Here is a 24516-nt window from a genome sequence, read left to right on the forward strand (position 1 = left end):
GGGTCAGAAGGGTCACACCAGGGCGCTGCCCCCCACCTGCCAAGGGCCACCCACATAACTTACCATGCGCTCATGCTGATGCAGGCTGCCAAACCCGCCACTGCCCCCCACAGAGCTGCCGCCGCCTGCTGGGAGGGGCAAGGGGGACGAGCCCCCGCCCAGCATGGGCCCAAAGCCTGCCTGGCCTGGGGCACTCCAGAGCTCGGCGGAGGGGTGGAGGCTGCCATCTGTGGAGAGGGGGATGGTAAGGTGGGTGTGCACAGGGACCCCCGGCCTGCTCCAGGCAGCCTGGGTGCGCCCCCATACCTGCCATGTAGAAGGGGGCGGGGTAGGAGCTGCCGGGCGTCTTGGCGGATGGGTAGGCTGTGGGGTCCCTGCCGTAGTCGTCCCCTGAGCTGGGGGGGTACACCTGCAGGGGCCGCGGGCATGGTCAGACAGGAAGGACTGGGGCTTAACTCTGTCTCCCCTCCACACCACCCCCTTGTACACTATACAGCTCCAACCCCTCCCTCCAAAACTGGCGGCCAGTGTCTGCGGCTTGCTGGTGTCATCACCTATCTGCAGTTCCTTCTTCACCCCACCTCCTGTCCACTCTGCAGTCCCAGATTCAGACCTGAGGCCTTTGCAGATTAGACCCCTCACCCCTACCCAGACTATCTTTTCCCTCCTTAATCCAACAAACTCCTATTGACCCATCAAAGCCCAGCAGTGTTTTCCCCAGTGTTAGAACCTCCCTCAGACCAGCCCTGATCACAGGAGACCTGGGAGCCTCAGAGGCAGGGCCCCAGGTAAACCTTCTGCCCCAGCTGCTCCAAAGTAGTAAGATGGCAAAGGCCTTCTAGGATAAGCACCAACCCTGATTGGCTGGCACTGTCTGGAGAGTGCTGGGATCGACTGGCAAGGTCTGCCCCAGCAGTGGAGCAGAAAGCAGGGAGCAAGTGATGAGTCAGGGGGGATGGAGTGGGCTCAGGGGCCTCTCACTCTGATGTTCCAGATGTGACATCATGAGATGAGGCTTAAAACAACCTCTATTTTCCTGCCCCCCACCCCTAGGCTGCAGGATTTCAACCTCGGATGGTGACCCTGAGCCTGGAGTGGGCTGGGTCAGCCTCGGGGGCTGTGCTGGTGGCCAGTGAAGGAGGCAGGCAGAGAGGGCAGTGGCCAATCCAGGGAATCCAGCAAATTGCCTTTTCTCCCAGCGTGATTAAGTCGCGGGAGCTCAGCACTGGGAGCCACTGACGGCTCGGCACCATCTGCTGGGCCTGGCTCTCTGCCAACCACAGGCAGAGGAGCAAGGATGCAGAGTGGCTCCAAGCCAGGCACAGGGAGCGGGAAACCCTCTGAACTGCCCCCATGATGCCCACCTGCTCCCGCTCCCAGGATGGACTCCTGTTCAAGCCCTTTCTGAAGAGCCTCAGCCACAGGAGACCATTTATCTTAAAACACATGGGACCCAGGCTAGACCCAAGGAAGGACTTCCTGACTCCCTCAGAGGTGGGGCCTTAGGGCAGAAGTCCCCCGAGCCCCTGGGGCTTTTACCAGAGCCCATGTGGGGCTGGCCCACCCTGGGGGGGGTGTCACAGAGGCACTCAACCCATGGGGCCCATCTGTCCCACGACTCACTGAGGACGGGAGGCCAGGCGGCACCTTCCGGACCTTCTTGGGCTGCGAGTCTGTCAGGACAGGAGGAGTGAGAACCCCGGCCCGGCTCCCACCCTCACCCTGGCCCTTCCCACCAGACGTGCCTGTCACCAGCGGTGAGACACAGCCTCCTCCACCACCCACAGCTCAGAGAGGGGACCTGGGGGCTTTTCTCTACTAAAGAACAACTCAAGCCTCTGTCCACACACAGAACCCTGGGGGCAGGCATGTGGACTTCACAGGACGCGACCGCTGGGCCTCAAGGGGACTGCGCCCTGGCCCACTCACCCAGGCTGCTGTCCGTTGCTCTCCGCCGAGAGTGCCCAGAGTAGGAATAATACTGGGACCCGCCCTTGACGCCCGAGGGGGACAGAGGCCCTGGGCTGCTGAGGGCCAGCTCGCTGGGGAGGAAGCCCACCTGGGGGAGGGAGGGAGGGGTCACCAGTCAAGCCCCGCCCCCCGGCCAGTTCTGGTTAAACAATAAGTGCAAAGGCCGAGGCCAGGTCCTTGGGTGACGGCGACCTGGGGAGGAGCTCCCTTCTGGCCAGCACCTGTGGAGTGTCTCTGATCAAGGCGTTAATGCAAAGACAAAGAAACACCGTCAAACATGAAGATGCCGCGCGGTCTGGGCGCTAACACACACACAATTGCGCCTAGGGAATCAGCTCGGTTTACTTTGTATGTATCCCTCCACTGTGCGTTTTTAAGGCAAACAGTTTAAACTCACAGACACTGGTATAAAATGGGACTCTTCCTTGGAGAGCAGGCTTGACTGGGGCTGAAGGCCCACAGCTGCAGCCTCAGCCTTCCAGTCTGTAAAATGGGCATGCCAGCCGCTACACGGCTCAGGAGTCATTGTGGGGACTGACAGGGTCAGGCAAGGTCTCCCCGGGCAGGGGTCCTGGTGCCCAGCAGGCGTCCTGTGGCTGTGATAGCTGCCACGTTGGCTGCAGCCTAGTGTGCACATGGGTGGTGCTGTCTGCAGCAGGGCCTAAGACTAAAGCCCCCAAGGGATGGGGGAGAGGGCCTAGAGAGGTGACCAGGACAGGAGGCCACAGGGGACCGCTATGCTGGGCCCCTGCCCCATCAGCCTTGCAGCAGGGTGGGTAAGGGTGACAACCTTGCCCAGGCTGGAAGCTGTGGGCCAGACCACAGGGCTGGGCTGGCCTCAGGTTCCCTGTCTGCCACTTGGGGCTGGATGGGCGGGTGTCTCCTGAAGCCCCCTCAGCTGTGTAGGGGGCCTGCAGGCTGGACTCAGCCTCTCCTCCACACGCACCCGGCCTGGTCCAGGGCCCTGGCCTGTTTTAGCAGCTGCTGGCGAGTGACCAGCACTCGGCTCAGCCAAAGCAGCTTCACAGATCAGGAGGAAATCGGGATGAATTTGTTTAAAATTAAAACCAAAGAATGTGAGGTGCTGACGAGAGATCAGGTGCCCCCCCCCATCCCCACCCACCTGCACACCCCACCCCCCAACCCCTGTCTGGAACGCGGGGTTCTCCAGGCTCTGCAGTCCCACGCCCTCCCCACAGACACTGCCTCACCTGAGTCAGGCTGCTGACCCCAGCATCTCTCCCGAAGGCAGCGTATGCGCCCCGCTCACTGCCCTTGCCTGTGGAAAGGAAGGAGGGTCACCCGGAGCTGCCTGCACACAGTAGGGACTCCACAAGTGCACAACGCTGAGAAATGTGGTGGGACACTGCTCTCCCTGCAGGGTAGTGAGGGCCCAAGGGACAAGCGGGCTCCAGCCAGATGCTGCCCCCAGATAACCTGCAGAGTATCCTGCAGACATGCCAGGCCCTCCTCGTCTCACCCCCGAGTTGGGACAGCACCAATTCGCCCCACCCCTCTGAGCTTCGGTTTCCTCTGTTCAAGGTCATGAGGTGTCAACTCCCCAGAATGCTAGGTTCCCAGGGGACAGGCTGGGGTCCCCGCTGCTGCCTTAGCTCAGCACCCAGACCCTGGGCTCCTTTACCAGCCTCCAGCCAGGGTTAGCTAATGAGTGAGCAAGTGATGTCCCTGGGGACACTGTCAGGTGACTTGGTGAAGGGGCCCTCCCTCTACGTGGGTGGGGAGGCCCCCCGCTGTGGGGGGACAACCTGTCAAGAGAGAACTGCTGGTGTGAACGGACTGTTGCAGCTACACAAACACCTAGATCCAGCCTCGTCTGAAGCAGGTCCCTGGATCAATCAGTAGTTGAGCCATTCAAGTCTGTTTCTGGCTTCTGCTGAGCACCAACTTTGACTGAGGGTGGACCATACCCAGCCCTACTGTAAGTAAGGAATCAGAATGTTTGACTGACTAACATGATTTATTCTCAAATTGCGGGGGGGGGGGGGGGGGGGGGGGAATCTCCCTTTTATTTTAAAAGGACAATTCCAAGTAGACTTCTGGAACAAACACTGTTTATGGGGCAGGCAGAGGGACCATGCTCCTACCAGTATGCAGATACCCCACAGGCTGCACCCAGCAGCTCAACCTCCCATGACCCCTCCAGGCAGGCAACAATGGGCCCAGGTAGGGATGAACAAACTAAGGCCTGGAGGCCAGAAGGACTTGCCCCACAGTCCAGAGAGTGAACTTCCTTCCTCCCAGGGCGGGTGGCTGTGGGCAGCAGAGCTGGTGAGCCCAGCCAGGGCTCCAGGTGCCTGCCCCTCCACCCCGCATCGAGTATGAGGCAGGCACTAAATAGGGGGTATCCTGAAAGGAAAGATGAGACAAGGAGAGGAAGCAGAGGTTCTGGGATGTGACCTGCAGTGACCAGAGCCCTGTGGGTATATAGCAGGTGCCTAAGCCAGGCACCAGGCCCCTGCATCAGGGCAGGACCACCAGGGCTCGTCGAGGAGCCTGACCAGGTTGGGGGCCACACTGGAAGACTGACCCCACTCCCAGGGCCCTGGTACTCACTGCCCACGCCCCACCACGGCCACACCAGCCCTGGTCCACAGGTGAGAAAACCAGGGCCCAGGGAGGTGAGACCTCGCCCACATCACCACTGGTTCCCTGGGCATGTCCTGGGCTCCCTGCTGCCCTCTCTGAGCCCCTTGGCCACAGGAGCGTGTGGCGGGCGCGGACACAGCTGGGCTCTGGGCCCGCTGACCAGGCCAGGCCGCGGAAACTGCCCGTGTTGGAAGAGGCTGAGGAAGGAACCGCCCGCGGCAGGCGCAGAGGTGACCCCAGGCCCCTGGGTCAGGCCCCACCTCCCAGGCTGGGAGATGCACACAGATGCCCACTGGATACAGCAGGTGCTGGATGCTGCTCTCGCCACCTCCCTTCCCACGGTTGCACCCAGGCCACATTCACCCATCTGGCTCCTTCAGTGTATCCAGCCACACAGGGCTTGACTCCAAAGCCCCCACGCCCTGGCTGCCCCCTGGCTGGTCGGCTGGGGACCCCCAGTTCACCCACCTTCCCAGCTGCTGCCAATCCTGCCATGACTCTTGGCCTGGGAACCACCACCCACCCCTCAGCCCCTCTCAACCACCAGAGACGCCAATGCCATCATCAGCCCCAGTGCTTCCCTCAGAACAGGGAGACTGGGGCTCATGGGGACAAGGATTCTGGGGGCCGGGTCCTTTCTTGGTGAGCAAGATGGGGGTAGGCCTTCGGGTCTGGGGAGCTACAGAGTAATCACTGCCAGTTCTTGGAAGGCTCTGTGACAACCCCATCCAGAGGGTCAGGAAGCCAGGACTCAGGATGGGGGACCCTCATCCGGATCCTGATCCCCACAGTCAGGACGTGGGCACTCCAGGGAGTGCGGACGGGCCTCAGCCAGGTCCTGAAGTGGTTAGGACTTCACTTCCCAGCTGCACTTGGAGGGTCCCCACCCATGTCCTCTCTTCCAGGATGCCCTGGAAGCCCTGGTACTCAATTACACTGACCATCTCCCGGACAAAGTGGGTGTGCGGGGAGGCGTGGGGGGCATGGGTGCCACATGTGTAGACACTCACCTCCGAGCCCAGGACCCAGGAATGTGGAAGAAGGGAGGCTGCTGTGGGACTCACCGAAGTGGGCGCCGTCACTATAGGTCTGCGGGGAGACAGCAGGGGTGAGGGAGGCACCCCCACTTCAGGGCTGGGAGACAGGCTTGGGGAGGGGCCTGGGTCAGGACACAACCCTGAAATGCAGAGCCCAGAGCCCCTGCAGATCAGGCTGGCATCCAGCTTCACTGCTCTGGGCCCATCTCCCCATGCAACACGACCCCAGGGAGGGAAACCAAGAGTCTCGGCCTCTAGTGGCCCCTCACCCGGCCGGGGTCGAAGGAGGAACTGTCTTGCTCACTGGTGCCCCATGAGCCTGAACTTGGCCGGTCCTCGAGACCTGTAGGGCAGGAAGGCAGGGTCAGGGGCCTCACCTGCCCACTCCACACCAGCCCCCACCCTTGACCAGAGATGAGGGGTGGGGTGGCCCTTACTCAACCTGGGATGCTTTCCAGGCTGTTCTGACCCACCCTGGAGCCTGTCCAGATGCACCCAACCCACTCTGCCCACAGTGACACCACCACCAGTGGCAAGCACCCTGGGTATGCGGCTACCAAGAAGACAAATTCCACCAATCCAGGACTGGCCCCCATCCTGCCAGGACAGATGGAGCCCTTGACTGGTCTCTGGGTCCCTCGGGGGGCAGGGTGGGTAACAAGGGATGGCCTCTCATCTCCCCTTTCCCGTAGCTGCCAACTCAAAAAGGTGGGGCTGTGCCTTTGTTGAAACGAGGAGCAGCAGCAGCCACCACTGACTCCCCGCCAAGCAGAGGCTGGCGCCTGGGAAGGTGGAATCCAATCTGGAAGACAGGAGCTTACCTCGCTCACCCAGTCCAAGGTGTGGCAGGGGTTAAGCATGGTTGGGACTGGGCACAAGGACCATGGATGGAGGGGTGAGCAGGGTGGGGCCCTTATCTCCCTGAACACTTGCCAGGCACGGCCCAGGACTCTCCCCACCTCATTGAGGGGCAGACAGCACGTGCTCGCGCTTTTCATGGGGGAGGGGTGGGTTGTCTCCAACACTGCCCATGGTTGGGGGGGGGAGGGAGAGGGCCTCAGGGCCCGGAAGAGCAAAAATGAGCAGTCCTGGGACCCCTCCCACCTGTGTCTCAGTTTCTCTCCTCAGTAAGTGGGGTCACGAACACATCCCACTTTGCAGGACTGGGGGTGTCCACATCTGACACTGAGTCAAAGCTCCCCAAGCTAGGCTGGGCGAGAGATGAGGGGAGGGCCGTGTCCAGCACTGCAGGCTCTGCCAGGGGACAACCCCTCCCCCAACCCTGACCCTGCATGGTGGACATCCAGAACACCCTAGTTTTACCAAGCCCTCCTTTGCTCATCTGTACCAGAAACTTACTTCAAACTGCAGCCTCCTATTTTGGTGCCTTTGTGTTAATCATCTCCCCTGGAGAACTGGTGTTTAATTACTGCCTAATTTGCATAATTGTGCATATTAATCTTCTGATCTAATGAATATGCATATAGCTCACTTAAGATTTTGTTTTCTAATCAAAAATTTCCAGTGTGATTATGATGCAGGGCTGAGACCCACCATGGTGGGCAGGGGGGGTCACACAGGGAGCTCCCCTGGTCTCCATGAGTCCATCTGGCATTAGCTGTCAGGTTTGGGGTGTCTGCTCCCCAAGGTGCTGGGCCTTCACCTGGATCATGGGAACTGGAGCAGCTGGTGGTGGGGGGTGACCTCGGGCACGGGGCGAGCACTTGAGCTCCAGTTTCCCTCCACACCCGCTTACCTGTCGTCCCCTTGCCCTCTGGCACAGCCCCTCTCCTAGATGAACTCATTCTGCTCTGGGTCCCCCACTCCTATGGGCATTCACAACAGGCCCCAGGAACTTCAAGCAAGAGCAGGAGGCCAGGTCCAAGGCCACATGCAAGCCTCCCTGCACCCCAAGGCCTGGCAGGGCTGAGGGGCACTCCTGGGGCCTGACACCTAGGGACCCCGCCAACACAGGCCCCACAAGATTTAGGCAGAGGCAACCAGGCCCTGCTCTTCCCTTTCAGGTAAAAATCTCCTCCCCCAACCCCAGCCTCCCCACTCCTAGAAACGACAAAAATAGGGATGACCCCTCCCCCACTACTCCCATTAAGTTATTACCCCCCCCCCGGTTAATTACACATTTTAATAAACCATCATGAATATTCATAACATACCCCTTGTTCATGTTCCAGTTAATATGTACTAATAGAATAAGACTTCACAGACTGAGTGTATTTTTTTTTTTTTAAACAATTGCACTCTTTTTTTAATAAAGCTGGAGATGAAGTGGTGGTGGGGCCGCACCCAGAAAAATCACTCCTCTGGCTCACTTCTGGCCTACCACCCTGGCAAGAGGCGAGAGATGGACAGAGCAGAAGGCTGGGGGGTGAGGTGCGGCACAGAGGGATTTGCCCAGCCCACACCCCAGCTGGCTGTCCCCTTGGCCAAGTGACACGGGGGGAGGGCTCCTCTGAGGGGCCTTGGTACCAGGTGATTCCTCCACAGCAAGTCTGCAGACTGGGACCTTGGACCAAGTCCAGCCCTTGCCTCCTTTTGTCAATAAAGCTTTATTAGTACAAGGTCACAGGCATTTGTTCCCGTACTGTCTGCAATGGTGTTTGCCATTATAGATTAGTTGCACATACTGCCTGGCTCCTTATCAGAAAGGTCAGCTGACCCGAGCATCAAGATTCCTGGAGCCAGTGCCCCTGTATAAAGCAGCCAGACCAGCGGACTTTGGTACCTGGAGTGTGGGGAAGATGGTCACGGCAGCGCCTCCACCTCAAACCTGCAGCTGTACAGCCATGGTCGCTGTCGGGGGTTCTATCCTGCAGCCCCAGGCCTCGGGTCCCAGGCTAAATCCAAGGAGCTATCCTCTCCCCACCTCACTCCAATGCTCGCTCTGCAATCCACCCCTGGCTCAGCCAGGGTGTGTCCCCTGGGTCAAGCCACCACCCTGCACCAGTGTCCCCCCAGGTTCCCTGCCCACACACCACGCAGGGCAGGCTGGCTCTCCTCCCTCCCTCCAGCCTCTGCCAGGGCTCCCCACTGCCCTCAGGGTAGAGACCAGACTCCTCCCTGACCACAGTTCTCTCCCAGCTCACTCCTACCTGACCCCCAGCAGGTGAGGAGATCTTGACCCCACCCAAGCTCTGCCTGGGTGGTCCCCACACCTGCTGACCCTTTGTCCCCTGACAGGGAGGTCGCCATGCCGGCCCCCTCTGTCCCCAGCGATGCCTGCACAGGGCTAGCCCCCAAACAACCTCCAGAGACACCTGTGGCCCCCATCGTTGATCTGATAGCTACTGAACCCATCAAAATGTCATCTGCCGTGCCATCCTCCTGCGGTCATATGGGCGACTATCTGACTGCAATGCGGCCTCCAGGACCGGGGAAGAGCTCCCACCGCCACCAGGGGCTAATTAACACACACTCAGATGGACATAAGTGGCTAGCGACTGCTGCACTGGACATGTGAACCACCCAAATAAAAACTAAATAATAATGATATAATCCACCACACACCATGATCACACCTGAAAAAAAATTAACAGCACCTAAAGGGCTCCCACACTGCCCCCAAACAAGGAGATTTCAGGCTAAAGAGAAAGTCAGTGGGGATAACACCCCACCCACTTCCAAACCAAGGCTTCACTTCAACCCAACCTCTCATGAACCCCTGGAGAGGAAACCCCTAACCCCAGGGGCTTCCCCAATGGAAGGAACTGGCCCTCAAGTGGAAGAGGGGGTGCCACAGATGGTAATACAGAGAAATGGGGTCCCTCAGGTGCAGAAGTTGCCCGACCCCTCCTATGAATTTTGGATTCGTGACAAAACGACAGCAGAAAGACCCCCTTCTGTTCCAGTCTCACAGACCGGGTGGGAGGGTCTTGACTCCACCCCACCACCAAACCTAAGCTCAGAATCCCAGTCAGGAACTCCCTGCAAAAACAGGCACAGGGCAAAACAAAACCAGAACATGGAAGACAGCCATGTTCACGGATTTAGGATCGATCCCAGGAAACAGAAGGGTATCTAAGACCACCACTGCCGCACGTGTGCTCCCAAGGAAACTGCAGAGCTTGTGGGGTTCCCTGGAAAGGATGGAAGATAAGGCTTCTGGGAGAGAAGAAAACAGGAGAAACTAAGAATTTTGCAGCAAATTCGCAAAAGCAGCATCAGAGGCGGGGAGGCAGAAGCGACAATGCAGAAGTGATCAAACACAAGGGTGGGCTCTGGAGATGCCCCCAAACACCAAGGAAGGGGGCATTCTGAGACCCCAGGCGTCCATAGAGAACAAGAGAAAAAACGCCCAAACTCAAAAACACCGAGTCAAAAACAACCTAGGTACTCAAAGGGAAAAGTGAGGAGCTGGAGGAACGCGCACACCTCTTGGACACCACGTGCTCGTGTCCCCACGCAATAACACAATCCATAGGATTGAAGCTCAGGGAGGTATATAGCGGCCTCCCTGGGGAGTACCAGCCCCAATCCCATCCCCAACCCACTGCCTCTCACAGGAGGCAGGTGCCCAGGTGCTGCTCACCAGAAAAGCAGGAGCAACGTGACATCAGCTGCGGCCCCTCCCTGTAGAAGATCCAGAAGGAAGCGCTCCAGGCAGGAGGGTAATCCCAGTACAGGCCACTCCAGTCAGGAGGAAGTGATGAGCGGGCACCTTTGACCCACACGTTAAACAATTTAAGACACTATCCCACCAAGAGTGGGCACCAGAGTGCACAAGTGCTGCACTCCCCGGGGGACTCCCCGTGGTTTCCTCCAAGGAACCCTTGAGCAGCTGCCATCATCCCCACTTCAAAGATGAGGAGACTGAGGTTTCCTAAGTGGCAGAATTAATATAACAAGGACACGTGTTTCCCAGCTGGATACACACACACAGGACAGGACTTGAAATGAGAAATGACTTTTTTAAAAAGTGGCAACATATTCAAACCAAACAGGAGGACTGGAGAAGGTCACTTTCCCGCAGGGCATGAAGATGTGATTTCACTTCTGGAGAGGAAACAGCCTGATCCAGGAGGACCCCCACCAGCAGAGTTGCAAACCAGCACAGGCTGCCAAACTCAACCCAAGTAAGTACACCAGACCCGGGTGCAAGAAGGAAAAACTACCATCAGTGTGTGCAAAGTGTGAGAGGGACGCAGACTCGACTTTTCTGAAACCTGAAAAGCGCTCTGGAACAAGTGACTCAGGAAGACGATCAGATGCACACAGACATACCAAGTAACACCAGTGAAACGGAGGGGCCAGAACATTTATACACAAGTCTGAATTCAAAGCGCAAACTCTCACTGGACTGGAAGGTGGGTTTTTGCTGACAGTGGGCAGGACCCACAGAGAATATTCCACTGTCCTGTGTCCTTGACAGTGGACAAATGAAAAGCCTGACTGCGATGAGGAGGAGACGAAGATCTCACAGTTATGGGTCAAAGTGCCCCTCAAGGCCTCAGGAAGAATAACAGAGGGCCATTTCAGGAAAGCAGGAAGACCCTGCACCTCCCCAATAGTGGCAACAGGCCAAGCCGTGGTTACTCATTGAGTCACTGACCCAGAAATGAGCCAATCGAGGAACAAACCCTCCATTCCCCAACCTGGAAAACTGGAAATCTCCGAAAGAACTTGACCAGAAGGGAAATTTAAAAAAAAAAATATTATCAAGAATCTACATTGAAAAAATAATGAAAATACACATTATTGAAACCAACGAGATAGGGCCAAAGTGGTCCTCAGAAGGAAATTTATAACTCTCAAGAGAACAGAAGTAAACAAGTGAGACTTCGATTCAAAAGTAAAAAGAAAAACTTAACAAAAAAAGAGGACTTAAAACAGAAGTAGTGGGGAATTCCCTGATGGTCTGGTTAGGACTCCAAGCTTTCATTGCCAAGGACCTGGGCTCGATCCCTGGCTGGGGAACTAAGATCCCATAAGCGATGTGGCATGGCCAAAAATGAAAGAAACTGACAAAGTAAAATAAAACAATACAGAAATAGTGCAGAGAAAAGCAGTCAACTGAGAAACATCAATTCCATGATGAAGTAGACTCCTTGGAAGAAAAGTCAATAAACAGATACAAGGAGACTTCCTTGGTGGTCCAGTGGTCAAGACTATGCCTTCCAATTTGGCAAGACTCTGCCACCAAAGGGAAGGTGGGCTTAATCCCTGGTCAGGGAACAAAGACCCTGTATGCTTCGGGGCAACTAGGCCCACGTGCGACAATTACTGAGCTCATGCACCTCAACTAGAGAGCCTACGTGCCACAACTACCAAGCCCACATGCCACAACGAAAGATCCCTTGTGCTGCAACTAAGACCTGTAATGCAGCCAAATAAATAAACATTAAAAAAAAAAAAAAGCCTGAACCCCATATGACATGCAAAATGCAAACCTGAGGCTGGCCGATCTGGTCTGGCAGTTAAACAAGGATATAGACCAAACGCGAAATTCAGGATGCTTCAGGTTAAGAAAAACCATTAATTTCTGGACAGAGTCAGGAGATGGGGAAAGAGGACAGCAGGGGCCGTCCTAAGATGCCCAACACACCATGATGATGCCCATGACTCATGTGGATAGTTGTATAGGACCAGAAGGAAACACCTGGAACATGATAAACACAGTCAGAGAGATCTCGAATCAACAGCCATAATCAGGCCCGGTCCTGCTGACAACAGTCAAACAGCACACCAGCACACGCCTGTGTGGTTCCAGAAACACTGGCTGATGGGAAAAGGCACATGGCATCCTCACCAGGATGGAGGAAGCTGGGTGCCTGCGGGTGCTTTACCTGGAAAACCAAGCCAAGGGAAGAACCCAATTAGGGGATGTCAGGAGGCAACCAGGTAGAAAATATGATGAAAAAGACCCTCAAACAACAGTTGTTCAGTTGCAAGTCATGTTTGACTCTTTGTGACACCATGACCTAAAGCACGCCAGGCTTCCCTGTCGTTCACCATCTCCCAGAGTTTGCTCAAACTCACATCCATTGAGTCCGTGATTGCCATCCAACCATCTCATCCTCTGTCGTCCCCTTCTCCTCCCGCCCTCACTCTTTCCCAGCATCAGGGCTTTTTCCAAGTCAGCTCTCCAACCACAGTATGGAAAGTTCTAAAACATCTAGAAAAAACCCTCACTGCAGAAGTATGTGACCAAATTAAGAAAAAAATGAAAACTGTAAAGTGATTAAGTGCCTTATAATTTCAGTTTTCAAAGTTTATCTTAGAAACTTAATATTAAGGGTCGAAACTTAAGGGAGAAGATACCAGGTTCTTACAATGTAAAAATGCAACACCATAAAAACAAATAGTTCTTTCTAAACTTATCTATGAATTTAACATAAAATCAAAATCCTGACAGGTTTTTTTTGAAGGGATGTGGGATGGGAGGAGACATAATTATTCTAAAGATCAAAGAAAAGAATCAGCATATCTCAAAATATGTGGGTGGGTGACCTGGAAAACAAAAATTGAGGTTAAGACTATAAAAATCACCAGAAAGCTATACTAACTAACACTGGGTAGTACTGAAGTAAAATATTTATATTTTTACAGGAAAGTAAAAATATAAGGCAAAAATTCATGGCTAAATGGCAATTTAGGAAATGCTCTGAGGCATATCGAACCACCAAGAAAGATTTTCTTGAGTTTATTCTGTTCTAAAACTTCCTAAATTAAATGCTTACTCCACTTCTTTCCATTGTATCTGAAGACTGTCAAAGACTATGATTCCTCTCCAAGTACAGCTTTGGCTGCACCTGTTTGTGTGTGTTTACATTATTGCTGATTTCTGTCTAGCCTGGCTGTGTTTTACTTTCCTCTTTAACTCAAGAGGCAGACAAAAAGGAATTTTGTTATTTCGAAGTATTAGGCTTTTTGTTTATTTCTGCATTTTTGGTCTTTTATTTCTAATTTTACTGCATTGTTCTCAAAGGAATATGAGGAATTATATTTTGGTCACTTTTTTTTGTTACATCCTTTTATTATGCCTGGTATGTGATCAATTTTTATAAGAAGTGTGATCCCTATTTACAGGGCATGGCCTTTGAAGAATAAGTGCTTCTAACTGAAGGTGCCTTTCAGGCTTCATTCCAGGCTTTTCATCAGTATCTCTGGGTCCAGGGCCCAAGAGTGTGTGTTCTGAGCAGTCCCACAGGTCAGCAGGATGTGTGCCATTGGCCAGGAACAGCTCTGTAAGTTCAATTTTGATCACTCCATCATTGAGGTTCTCTACCTCCCACTTATTTTTCACTTCTTTGCTCTCACAAAAGCTGTAAAGGCATCCTTTTCTGCCCTCCAGCATCTTTTCCTGAATATTCCTCAATTTGATGGAATGAGGAACAGGCACATTCATGACCGTCACATCTGCCCTGCAGAATGGACTGTCATCTAATTCTTAAAAATTTCTCAGAAATGGCACCAAGGCTAGAACAAATGGAAAGACTTGACAACATAAAAATGAAACCTGTAAACCACTGAGAGGAATTGAAAATCTACATCAACAGTTATAAATGAAAACCTAAGAAAAAGGCTGCAACACAGATAACAAAAGACTAACATCCTTCCTATAGGAAAAGCTCTTGCAAATCAGTAAGACCAGTATAGGGCAGGGGCACAGGACACTACAAAGAGCATACAGCACTGGGTGGTTAGCTGGGATGTTACTAAACTCTCGAAGTTTCAGCTTCATCCTAAGTATAATGGGGGAGATAACTGCACCTGTCTCACCACCCCGGGAGGACTGAGGACTCAGAATGAATGATCTAGGGCTGGTTCCTGGAGTACAGCGCTTGAGAAATGCTGATATAAGTTGCTGGTAAGTGTTACTATTGCTGTTGTTTAAAAGTTCATCAGGCAGCCATAAAAAGGAACAAACTGTTGATCCAACAACTTGGATGGCTCTCCAAGGAAGTATGCTCAGTGGAAAAAGCTGACCCCAGAAGGCTCTGTGCTGTGTGGTTCCATGTACACAACACCCTCAACACAGCAAAGTTGGGAAGATGGAGAAGAGGAAATCAAGGGTTGCCAGGGTGAGGTGGGGGTGGGGGGGTGAGTGGCCGCAGGTGGGAGGTCGTGGGGCGATGGAACAGTCCTGAAGAGACCATGGGGGTGGCTTCATGGTGCTACACGTGGGATACAACTGCACGGAGCTACAGACACACAAATGGGTGCACGCAGGACTCATGAGTAAACTAAAATACTGAATAAACTCTGTGGCTTGTACCACGGTCAGTCTCCTGATTCCGTGTCATATGAGAGGAGGCTGGGAAGGGGTAGGCTAGGGAGGGGCTTGGGGCTGCCCTGCACATTTCTTTGCAACTTCCTGTGAATATATTGTGATTTCAAAATAAAAAGCTGACTAAATCCAAGAAAAAAGGGAGGAGGGCTCAAGACAGTGATCAGAAATTCATCAAAAAATAACCCATCTGACCAATAAGGTTTTGGAAAGATAATCACTCATTAACGAATTAACGCCCACTGAAGAGGCGGATTTAGAACAGGTGGGGAAGAGCCGACCCTGGGATGCCAGAGGGACATCCTCACCATGGACACAGGTCCACGGCCAGCGGTTTTGGTCTGGAGCTTAGGCTGAGGCTGTAACCACACATCCGTGCTGACCTAGGGTGGACGCCGCCTTGCCTGCCTGTGAGGTTTGTACCAAGAATGTGTTACAAACATTTAGAAACACACAAACCAGGAGAGCTGCAGAGACTGACAACAGAGAAGCCCTTCCTCTGGGGTCAGCCAGCGACTTCTGACATTTCTGGCTAGGGGGCCCTTGACCCTATAGTTTTTGGCAAAGGAGGTGCTGCCACTGAGACAGCTGTGCCTCGGGGTTTCCCAAAAGGGAGGGGGTGGAAAAACTATTCTCATTCTACAGCCTTCTGATCTAACACAAGCAAGCCTCTGCCTCAGGTTAGCGTGTCCTCAATGCCTCCAACAGCGTCTCTAGATAGAGATGGCACAGACTGGCAGGGCAGCTGCTCAGCCCACACACTCAAGAGACCCCCTCGCTGGAGACCCCTCCCCACGGCCCGGGCAGCTGCTCTTCTGGCGCTTTTTCGGAGCAGGTCTAGGAAAATGCAAGTGGACTTGAGGGAATTCCAAGCAGACACTGAGCCAGGATGTACACAGGAAGAAGGGAGGACCCCCTGGAGCTCTCAGGACCCCCTGGAGCTCTCATCCCCTTAAGGCGACTCTGCCCGTCTGGAGGGTGGTGACCCAGGCTCAGAAAGCAGGGGGCTTCCCCAAGCCCCGTCCTGCAGTTGGACCACCAACACTCATCCCTGGCCTCTTCCTGGGGTCTCCAGCTCCACCAAGGAAGGAGCAGGGGAGAGCCCCCCAAAGGGGCCAGTCTCTGTCCCTGGGGCTCTTGTGTCTGGAGCAGGACCCCCCTTCACTGTGAGCTCAAGGCAGACATGGAGACAGCCCCACGCCTCAGGTCTTAAAGCACTTTCACGCCCAAGGACTCATCAGATCAGCTGACAGGGAGACTTGTTTTATAGATGAGGAAACTGAGGCATGCAGGCATGTCACCTGGGTCAGGTGACACAGCCTGCCCTGTGTCTGACAGGACAGCAAGGAGGGGGCCCCTGAGCCCAGGTCTTAGGTGTCCTGGCCCCGTGTCCCCTCCCTCACTCCTGGCAGCACTAATGGCTTGAAACGAACTGGGGACCTCTGGGGCTGGTCCAGCCACACCATACCCTTGTGGGCAAGAAAACTTAGCCCTGACATGCAAGGGGTCAAGACCAGACCCCCTCCCCCCATCCAACATGGTCAGGTGGGGCTGTAAGTGAAATGGGCCCGCAGGAATCATGGAAAATCAACCTGAAAAACCCACAGGGGGCGCCCCCAGGCTGGGCCAGGTGTGGGCTATCTTGGAGGACTTTCCTTGGGGTCTCCTGGCCCCAAGTGAACCCTGGAAAAGGGAAGAGAGTCAGAAAGAGGCCTGGGGGAAGGTGAGGGAGCCACCTCACCTTCCTGAGGAGGAAGGACAGCGCCACCTCCTCCAGGAAGCCTCCCAGAGCCTGGCCTTCTGCTTGAAGCAGGAAAGCAGCAGCACCCCCAGCTCCTGAGGGTTGTTTGGGGGGCAGGGTGGCCGGTGGGGATTTCCACACTTCAGGAGGACGCCAGCCAGCCCTGAGGCCACTTCCTCCGGCGGAGAGGAAGGCCAGTGCCGGGCAGCAGCAGACAATACCACCCCCCTTCAGGGGCTGGGGATAAGAGAGCACAAACCACCCTCGAAACCCCCTCCACCTCCAGCCAGCTCCCCTCAGCCACCCCAATGGAATCTGGAGAAGACAGAAACTTCTGTCGTGACCCCAGAGACGTGAAAGGACACAGCCTCCACCCCAGGGCCCCAGAAAGAGACTGAAGTCCACAGAGAGCGCCAGCCTTCCCAAGGAGACGACCCCCAGCCCTCCTCCCCAACATGCACTGAGCTCTCTCTCTGCCCACAGCCCTCCAGGGCTCCCACCTCCCGGGGGAGAAAGCCTGAGTCCTCCCCTGAGCCCACCAGGCCCTGCACGACTTGACCACCCTTCCTGCCTCTGCTCCTCCAGCACCCCAGGAACTGTCCCGCCCCAGGGGTTCAGCATTCACAAGCCTCAGTTCAGACATCTCTCTGGAGACGGCCCTTCTGCCCGGCTGTGGTAGCTTCCCCCCAGCACTCTGCTGCCTAACCCCTGATGTAAGCTTCTTGCGGCCTGTCTGTCCTCCCTGTCTACCCTCTGTACTCAGTGCCACAGGGGTGACCAGCTCATCCAGGAGTGCCAGGGACAATCCTGTGTGAACACTCAAACCCCCGGATCTAGAGCACACAGGCCAGTCGCTCACCCCAGAGCCTGGTCTCGTATACAGAAAAGTGCCAAATACACACTTGACCAAGAACAGCCAGGAGCTGGGCAGGATGTGGACAGCTGGGGTTCCACATCACACCCCTTCTGGCCTCAGGTTCCCCCCCTGGGGAGGGACTGGAGACCCAGAACCCACTGGGGCCAGGGAGACCTCGAAGGCCCAAGTGCCTACCTTAGCCCGGACAGCAACTCTGCACTAACCATTGGACTCCTTCCCCTAGCCCCATGGCAGATCACAAGACCATGACAACGGCTGGTTTTCCAGCTTCCCTCAGGCTCACTGTCGCCCCATCCCACGTCTAGCCGGGAGCCTGGAAACATTGCCCCAGGCCCCTCATCCCCACACCACCTGGTGAGCCTGAGCACTGCCCCCAAACACTTCCTCCCTTGGTGCCTGGTTCACCAGCCCTACCCCACAGTGGCAGTCCTGGGCTGCCTGGCCCACCCTCCAAGCAGCGATCTCCTCCCTCAAACACAAAGCTGGGAGGCAGTGGGGTCCTCCTACCTGAGCTTCCGAACTGGGTCCCGGCCAAGGAGGCGGGCCGGCTCTTCCCGTTGGTCACAGGCAGCGGGAACATCTGCAGGGAGGGAGGGAGAGCGGTAAGTGGGGATCACAGCTCTGCCGGGGTCCTGTCCCCCTGGGACCCCCACCCCCAGGGAGCACCTCCCAGATCACACTCACCAGTGGGATTTGAAAACTCCTGTTTACTGCTTTCCAGAGATGAATTAACCTATGGAGCACTTAATATAATCCCTACTCTTAGAAGGGATACACTTTTAAGTTCCAGTTTTAAATAAATGAGATCATTTATACCTCAGGTGGATCCCCAGGCATTGGTACTCCAGTCTCCGACCCTGACCTTCCCTGATGAGCCTGGCTCCTACCTCTCCTTTTGTCCCTGACCCTGCAAGTGGCAGGGTGAGGGAAGAACACCCAGGCTCCACCGCTGGGACAGGGAGCAGCCCCACGTGCTGGGCTCTGCTTCGAGGCTGTACCCCTCCCTGCCAGTAACTGGGCAGTTCTCCTGAGGGTGGGGGCACCCAGTGTGGGAACATCACCCCCCAACCCCCACCAGCCTTCCCACTCACTCACCCAAACCCACGGTGTTAAGTCCCTCAAGATTAAACAGCTTAGCAGCATTAACTGGGAAAACCCAACATCAACAAACCCTTGTGCCATAGAAAAAACAAAACACAGTCCTGCCCTGCCCCAAGGGTCTGAGTTCAGAGGTTCTTTTTGGGCCCCAAGTGACTCACACTGGCCTGAATCAGGGCTTAGGACTTAACTGGGGAGCGGCTGATGGCCCCCCAAACCCTCCCTGGCCAACCAGGAGGTGAGGGTGTGGGGTCTGTGGGTGTGACTGTTGGGGGTAGCACCACAAGCCTGGGGAGGGACCAGGAAGGGGCTTCTGCCTGCAAACCCCATTCTACAGAAGGGGAAACTGAGGCCACAGGCTAAGCTGGCAAGGTGAGTGCAGAGGCTCATGGCAGGTGAGCACCCAGGCTGGATGTGGGTTCTTGGGATTTGTGTCCCCTCTGGGAGTGGTGCGGTGCTCACTGGACCCAGGGCCCTGTCCTCAAGGTGGGCCCCTTTCCCGCTGGGGACCCTAGGCCTGCGCTGGGGGAGGGGCAGGCCTGGGGGTCATCAGTCAAGCCCCCCCGGAGGAGCAGGGGATCAATTCTGTTTCTGTTTCATCCTCCAGGGTGCTGGGGGCCGCTGACGTGGCACTTGCCACAGGGGGCACTGGGCCGTGTCCTGTAGGCGCTTCAAGTCTTGTGATCAGCCCAGACAGGCCCCCACACTGCTCAGAGCCTCAGTGTTTCCTTCTGTGAAACGGGACTCAGGGCTCAGGACGCGTGGGCTATTGTGAAACCCAAGCACACGTGGGCATGCACAGGGCTCAGAGGAGTACAGTCGGAGCACTGTGCCAGCGCCTGCCCACAGCACCCTCCCTGGCCCCCAGTCGTTCCAGGCCATCATCAGGCTGGGGACCACCTCAGGCCCACCTGGGAGACAGCGCTCAGAGCCTACATACGCTCAGGACCACCCATCTAAGAGGAAGCCCCAGACCAGGAGACCATGGATCGTAACAGCTGGGGGCAGCTTTCTTCTCTGGTGTTTAAGTGACAGTTACCTCATTTCCTTCACATGGACCTGCCCCAAAGATACGCTTCCCTTTGAAATCTTTTGTTTTAGTTGAAATTAGGTTGTTTTAAGAAAACAAATTAAGTCAACTTCTATGGGGCAGGTGGGAGGCAGAGCTGTGAGCCACAACCGGGGCTGTCTCTGGGCCTCTCTCCCCATAATGACAAGGAGAGTGAAAAAGATCCAGTTCTGGGTTTCCCCGGAGGATAGACACTGGGCACCTTTCCCACTCCACCTCAGTCTCCTTATCCATGAAGTGGGTTGCTGGCTCTGAGCTGGTAGGGGAGGGGGTGGTCTGGACCCTCCAGACAGAAAGGGGAGGTGGGCAAGTGGTTGGGGCTTTTGGGTGGCAGGGGGAAGGGGCCACCTCCTCCCCTGACCCCTAAGCTGGTCTGTTCCAGCCCAATAGTCTGTGACTTGTCAGTTTAACAAAAAAACAACTGAGTAGCACCCCTGGTTACTCACCCGGGGAGGAAAAAATAAAACGGGGCTTAAAAATACCAGCCTGGCCCTTCCGGAGCCGCGGCCGCTCTGTCCCGGGGGCTGTTTTTCCGCAGAGTGGCTTCAGCTTGGGGACTTTTATTTTTGACAGACCTCAGTGGCCTAGGCCTCATACCAGCAGATGATCAAATTCAGACCGAAAGAATCAAACCAAAATGGTGCTCAGTGGGGCAGGGAGAGGGGCAGGATTTAAGAAGTCCACATACAGTTCCCAGGTTTACTTCTGTCACAGGCAGCCCACCTTACAGATGGGCAAACCAAGGCCCCCACTTCTCCAAGGGAAGCTCTAGCTTCCAGCCCCCACCCCCAGGCCTATCTGAACTATGTGACCTCTGGAAGCCAGCACCTTCTCTGAACCTCCATCCACCTGGCCAGGGAATGGGCTTGGCTGGTGGAGCACACCACCTGGGAAGTGTGGAGACATCCTCTGCCACAGCCCACACTCCCATCCCCTCAGATTCCTATGCACTGCTCTCAAGGTCTCCGGTCACTTGTGGCCCAGGTCCTGGCGACACTGTGCACTGGCTCTCATGTGAGTAAATAAATGAACAATTACAGGTCCACTGTGTGTGTCCTCTCTCTCCACTCACAGAAGACTCACACACGGGGCACTGAAGCATTGGGCACTCCCATTTTTTGCACTGACAGTGCTGTGAATAACCCTGATCACACCATCCTATAGGTCAGAAGCAAGATCACTGTCAAGATCACTGCATGCCCAAAGCAAGCTGGGGTCTTAGGGCAGAGCCTCCGCAAGGAGGAACTGCAGGCCCTGGGCAGCCCCGCCCTTACTCTGGGCCTTAGTTTCCCCATCTGTAAAGGAATGGGCTGGACCTACTCTGTGCCAAGGCATACAGTTGGGTGACAGGTGCCCTGAAGCTGTACCCTGCTGTAGGGGTGTCAACCCATCCATTGGCAGCTCCCCAAACCCTCCAGCCCCACCTGGGGTCCTTTGACCCAAACAAGTTTGAGGTCCAGATACTGGGGGTGTTTCTGGCAGAGGCTTCTTCCCATAGTCCTGGGGCCGTGGAGAGCTGGGCGGACAGGAAGGGTGGGTAGGGTCACTCACCATGCTAAAGTCCAGGAGGTCACTGAGCTCCTTGTCCGTGCCTACAGGCGCCATCCTTTGTGACTGGTTCATTTTCCAGCAGCAACGAGGGGCCGGGGTCAGCTCCTTAGGCCTAGAGACAGCCCTGCGTGGTGGCCACCATGGGTGCAGGCGGAGGGGAGGAGGAAGGAGAGAAGAGGCATGAGTGAGGATGGCTGAGGTGGACAGATGAGGAAGCTGTTTAAGACCCCCTCTAAATGCTCCCAGGGTCTGAGTCCTTCGCAGCCAGAATTCCGGGATTAGGGCCCCTAGAGACCCCTCCCCAGGGCCATGGGGGAGTTTGAACAACGGGGTTCGGGCAGCACAGAGCAGATCCCTTAACTCCCTCAGCGACCACCAGGGAATCAAGTTGCAGGGGGGATGCGGGGCGGGGGATGCGGGGCGGAGTGGTCCCTTCCCAGATCGGTGAGAACCCGCCCCTTTCCCCGCCACCTCTCCTATTTCCTCCCACCCGCACGCTTCCCACCAGCCCTGGCCCCGCCCCCGCGAAGAGGGAGGGGCGACCCGGCCCCGCCTCAAAGGAAACTTGGTGACCCCCCCCCCAACAGCTGTCAGAGCACGTTGAAGGCCTGGTCACCCCCAAATTCAAAGCAAAATAAATCCACAAGTAAGATTGCGAAGCCCCCTTCCTGTCCCACGACTACACTGGCAGGGGGGGTGCCCCGCGCAGGGACCGACCCACAAAGCTTCCCACCACGAAAAACAACCGAACTCTGAAAAGAGAAACACCACCCTAGGTTGTTTTATTGTCACGACATATCCGGCAATTATTTTTAAGCAACTTTGAAAATATCTCTTGCCCTGGGGGAAGGGGGTCCCAAGACCCGAGTCTCCCCCACCCCACAAGGTCCCTAGGGGCTCCATTCTAGAATGAGGGGGAATCCACCTGCCAGGCACCATCCCACACCCAGAAAAGAGAGGAGAGCACGTCCCCGTCCCATAGTCAGGCAGCGAAGCCCCTCCAGGGTCTCCTCCAGGGTCTCCTCCCGGGCCCCCAGGGGGGCGGGGGCGGCAAGCAGAAACCGTGGGGGCCACGAGGGAAGCTAGGGTTCCGAGGTCGAGGGAGACCCGACTTCAGAAGCGGAGAAACCCCCGCTTTGTTTGCCAACTGGAGACGGGTGTGAAACGGATGCCCCGGCGCACCCCCTCCCCCGCGAAGCTTTTTCTTTTTTGGAGGGCGTGTGAAACTGACTTTTTTTTTGAGGAGTACGAAACCGCACTTCTTCGTAGGGTGGCTGAAACCGATTTTAAAGCAGACCTGAGAGGGGGGCTGAAACATGCTTCTCTGGGGGGAGCTGAAATACTTCCAGGGTGTCACGAGGACTTTTAGGGGTTCGAAGCCACTTTGCGAGGAAAGGGGCAGGACCGTCGACCTCGGGGGGGTGGGGAGGGGGCCCGGGAAACCAATCCCCACCCCACCCCCCGCAGCCGGTGCGGACGGCGCGGCGCGGCGCGGCCCGGGAGCCCTTTGAAGCTCGGGGCGCACCCGCCGCCCGCGCCCGCGGAGCGCATAGCAGATGTGTCCCCCGGCCCGGCCTCGACCCGAGCCCGCAGGCGCGCGGCGCACCTTCCCCGCAGACAAAAGGACGCTCCCTCTCCCTCGCTCGCTCCCCTCCAAACTCCGCCGCCGGCCGGGCCCCCGGGGAAGGGGGCGCCCGCGGCCCCCGCGCCACTGCCCTGCCGCAAAGTTGGGCGGCTCCGCGTCACCCCCACCCAGCTCCGCAAACTTTCCCGAAGTGCCGGTCGGCGGGGGCGCGCGAGCCCGAGCGCGCTCTCCACGTCGTCGGCCCCCTCCGGCGCGCAAAGTTGGAGAACAATGACTCCGGCCGCGCCGCCCCCAGCCCAGCCCGCCCCCGCCCGGCGTCCCCGGGTCCCGGCGTCCCGGCGTCCCGGCGCGGCGCGAAGAGGCCGGGGCCGCCAGGCGCCAAACGGTGGAGGGTCCCAGCGCGCTCACCTGCTCGGTGCGGCCCGGCCCGCAAAGCGCGGGGGGCGGTGGCATGAACAGCCCCCCCGGACAAAGAAGCGTCGCGGCCCCGAGGGGTGCGCGTGGGCGGCGGCGCGTGGCCCGGCTCCCCGCGCGTCCGCCCCACGGGCCCTGCGCGCGGCCCTGGAGTTGGCGGAGACGGCGTGCGAGGAGCCCGCGATGCCCTCCTGCCGCGTCGCTGGGCTCGGTCCGGCCCGCTACGCCCGCGGCCGCTGCCTCATCTTCCTGCGGCGGGAGACATGTTCCGCCCCCTGCCCCGCGCCCCGCCCCGCCCCTCCAGGCCCCGCCCCCGAGCGCCCCGCCCCGTCGCTTCTCGCGGATCCCTCCGCCACCGCCCGCTCGCCCGACCGCCGCCGCCCGCCCATACGCGCACGTTAGACGCGGCTGCGGACCCGCGGAGCCCGGCGCCTGGAGCGGGAGCGCCGGGGATCTGTTGGCCAACGGCGGGGGCTCAGGGGCAGGAACTATCTTTCAGCGCGGAAGCGTACGAGAGCTGGGCGTATACTTGTGACGCAAGCGGGAAGGGCCGTGAGATGGAAAGATAAGGCGGAGAGACTGGGGCCAATCGAAGGTAGCGGAAGCATGATTGGCAAGGCTGCCTGCCGTTCGTGGCTAGGCCCCGCCCTCGCCCCGCCCACTTCGCTCGGCCTAGCGAAGAGGCGGGACTCTCCGAGCTGAAGGCCGCGAGAAGCTGTGGGGGGCGGGGGACAGCTGGTGTTTTATTCTCGGGTTTGCGTGGCCGCCCGTACAGTCTCTTCGGCTTGGTTGTATCTGAGTTTCTAGGTCTGGCCCCTAGTTCTGGGTGTTGCGAGCGGGCATCCTATGCCCGGAGTGAATGAATCTGACCCATTTTACCCTTGCCAACACGGCTGCTAGCTTCGTTTCAGGGTCTGAGAGCTCCGCGTGGAACCCGCTCTATGCTTCTGACTTGCTGGTTGCCTTTGGCTGCCTGAGACTCAATTTACTCATCTGTTAAATGCGATTTGGGCCTGAGTTTGAGCTGGACTGAGACCTCACAGTCTCAGCTGCGGTTCTGGGGTCGCAAAGAGTCGGATACGACTGAGCGACTGAACTGAACTAAATTGAGACCTCACAAAGCTTTCTGACTCTCTGTGAGTTCACTTGGCTCCCAAGTTCACCCCACAGCCAGGAGATCTTCAGCTTTTGGGAACCGTAGACCCTACAGAATGGAAATAATAATTATTATAAAGGAAAATTAACACACTTTAACACGATTTGTGCCCCCCCCCCCGCCCCCGTGTCCGCAGAGATAAAATCACAGTCCCTTCCAGGCTGGG

At 56.7% G+C, this 24516-nt stretch overlaps 1 protein-coding gene across 3 annotated transcripts in view; it reads right to left on the reverse strand.

The window, feature by feature from the left end:
• The window catches only part of TCF3 (transcription factor 3), a 32913-nt gene extending 9525 nt beyond the window's left edge, over nt 1-23388 (reverse strand). Inside the window, exons 1-10 of one of the 3 annotated variants that reach the window (XM_061151256.1) lie at nt 23189-23388; nt 21196-21319; nt 17985-18057; nt 5885-5958; nt 5589-5667; nt 3183-3250; nt 1930-2059; nt 1624-1673; nt 307-409; nt 64-227 (exon numbers count right to left, since the gene is read on the reverse strand). In XM_061151256.1, the coding sequence (XP_061007239.1) occupies nt 64-227; nt 307-409; nt 1624-1673; nt 1930-2059; nt 3183-3250; nt 5589-5667; nt 5885-5958; nt 17985-18057; nt 21196-21267 (813 nt within the window). In that variant the 5' untranslated portion in view covers nt 21268-21319; nt 23189-23388. The remainder of the gene's footprint in view (nt 1-63; nt 228-306; nt 410-1623; nt 1674-1929; nt 2060-3182; nt 3251-5588; nt 5668-5884; nt 5959-17984; nt 18058-21195; nt 21320-23188) is intronic. The other 2 variants (XM_061151255.1, XM_061151257.1) reach the window with 2 other exon arrangements.
• Between the last annotated feature and the right edge of the window lie 1128 nt (nt 23389-24516).

This window comes from Dama dama, chromosome 9 (assembly GCF_033118175.1).
Source record: "Dama dama isolate Ldn47 chromosome 9, ASM3311817v1, whole genome shotgun sequence".
Taxonomy (NCBI): Eukaryota; Metazoa; Chordata; class Mammalia; order Artiodactyla; family Cervidae; genus Dama; species Dama dama.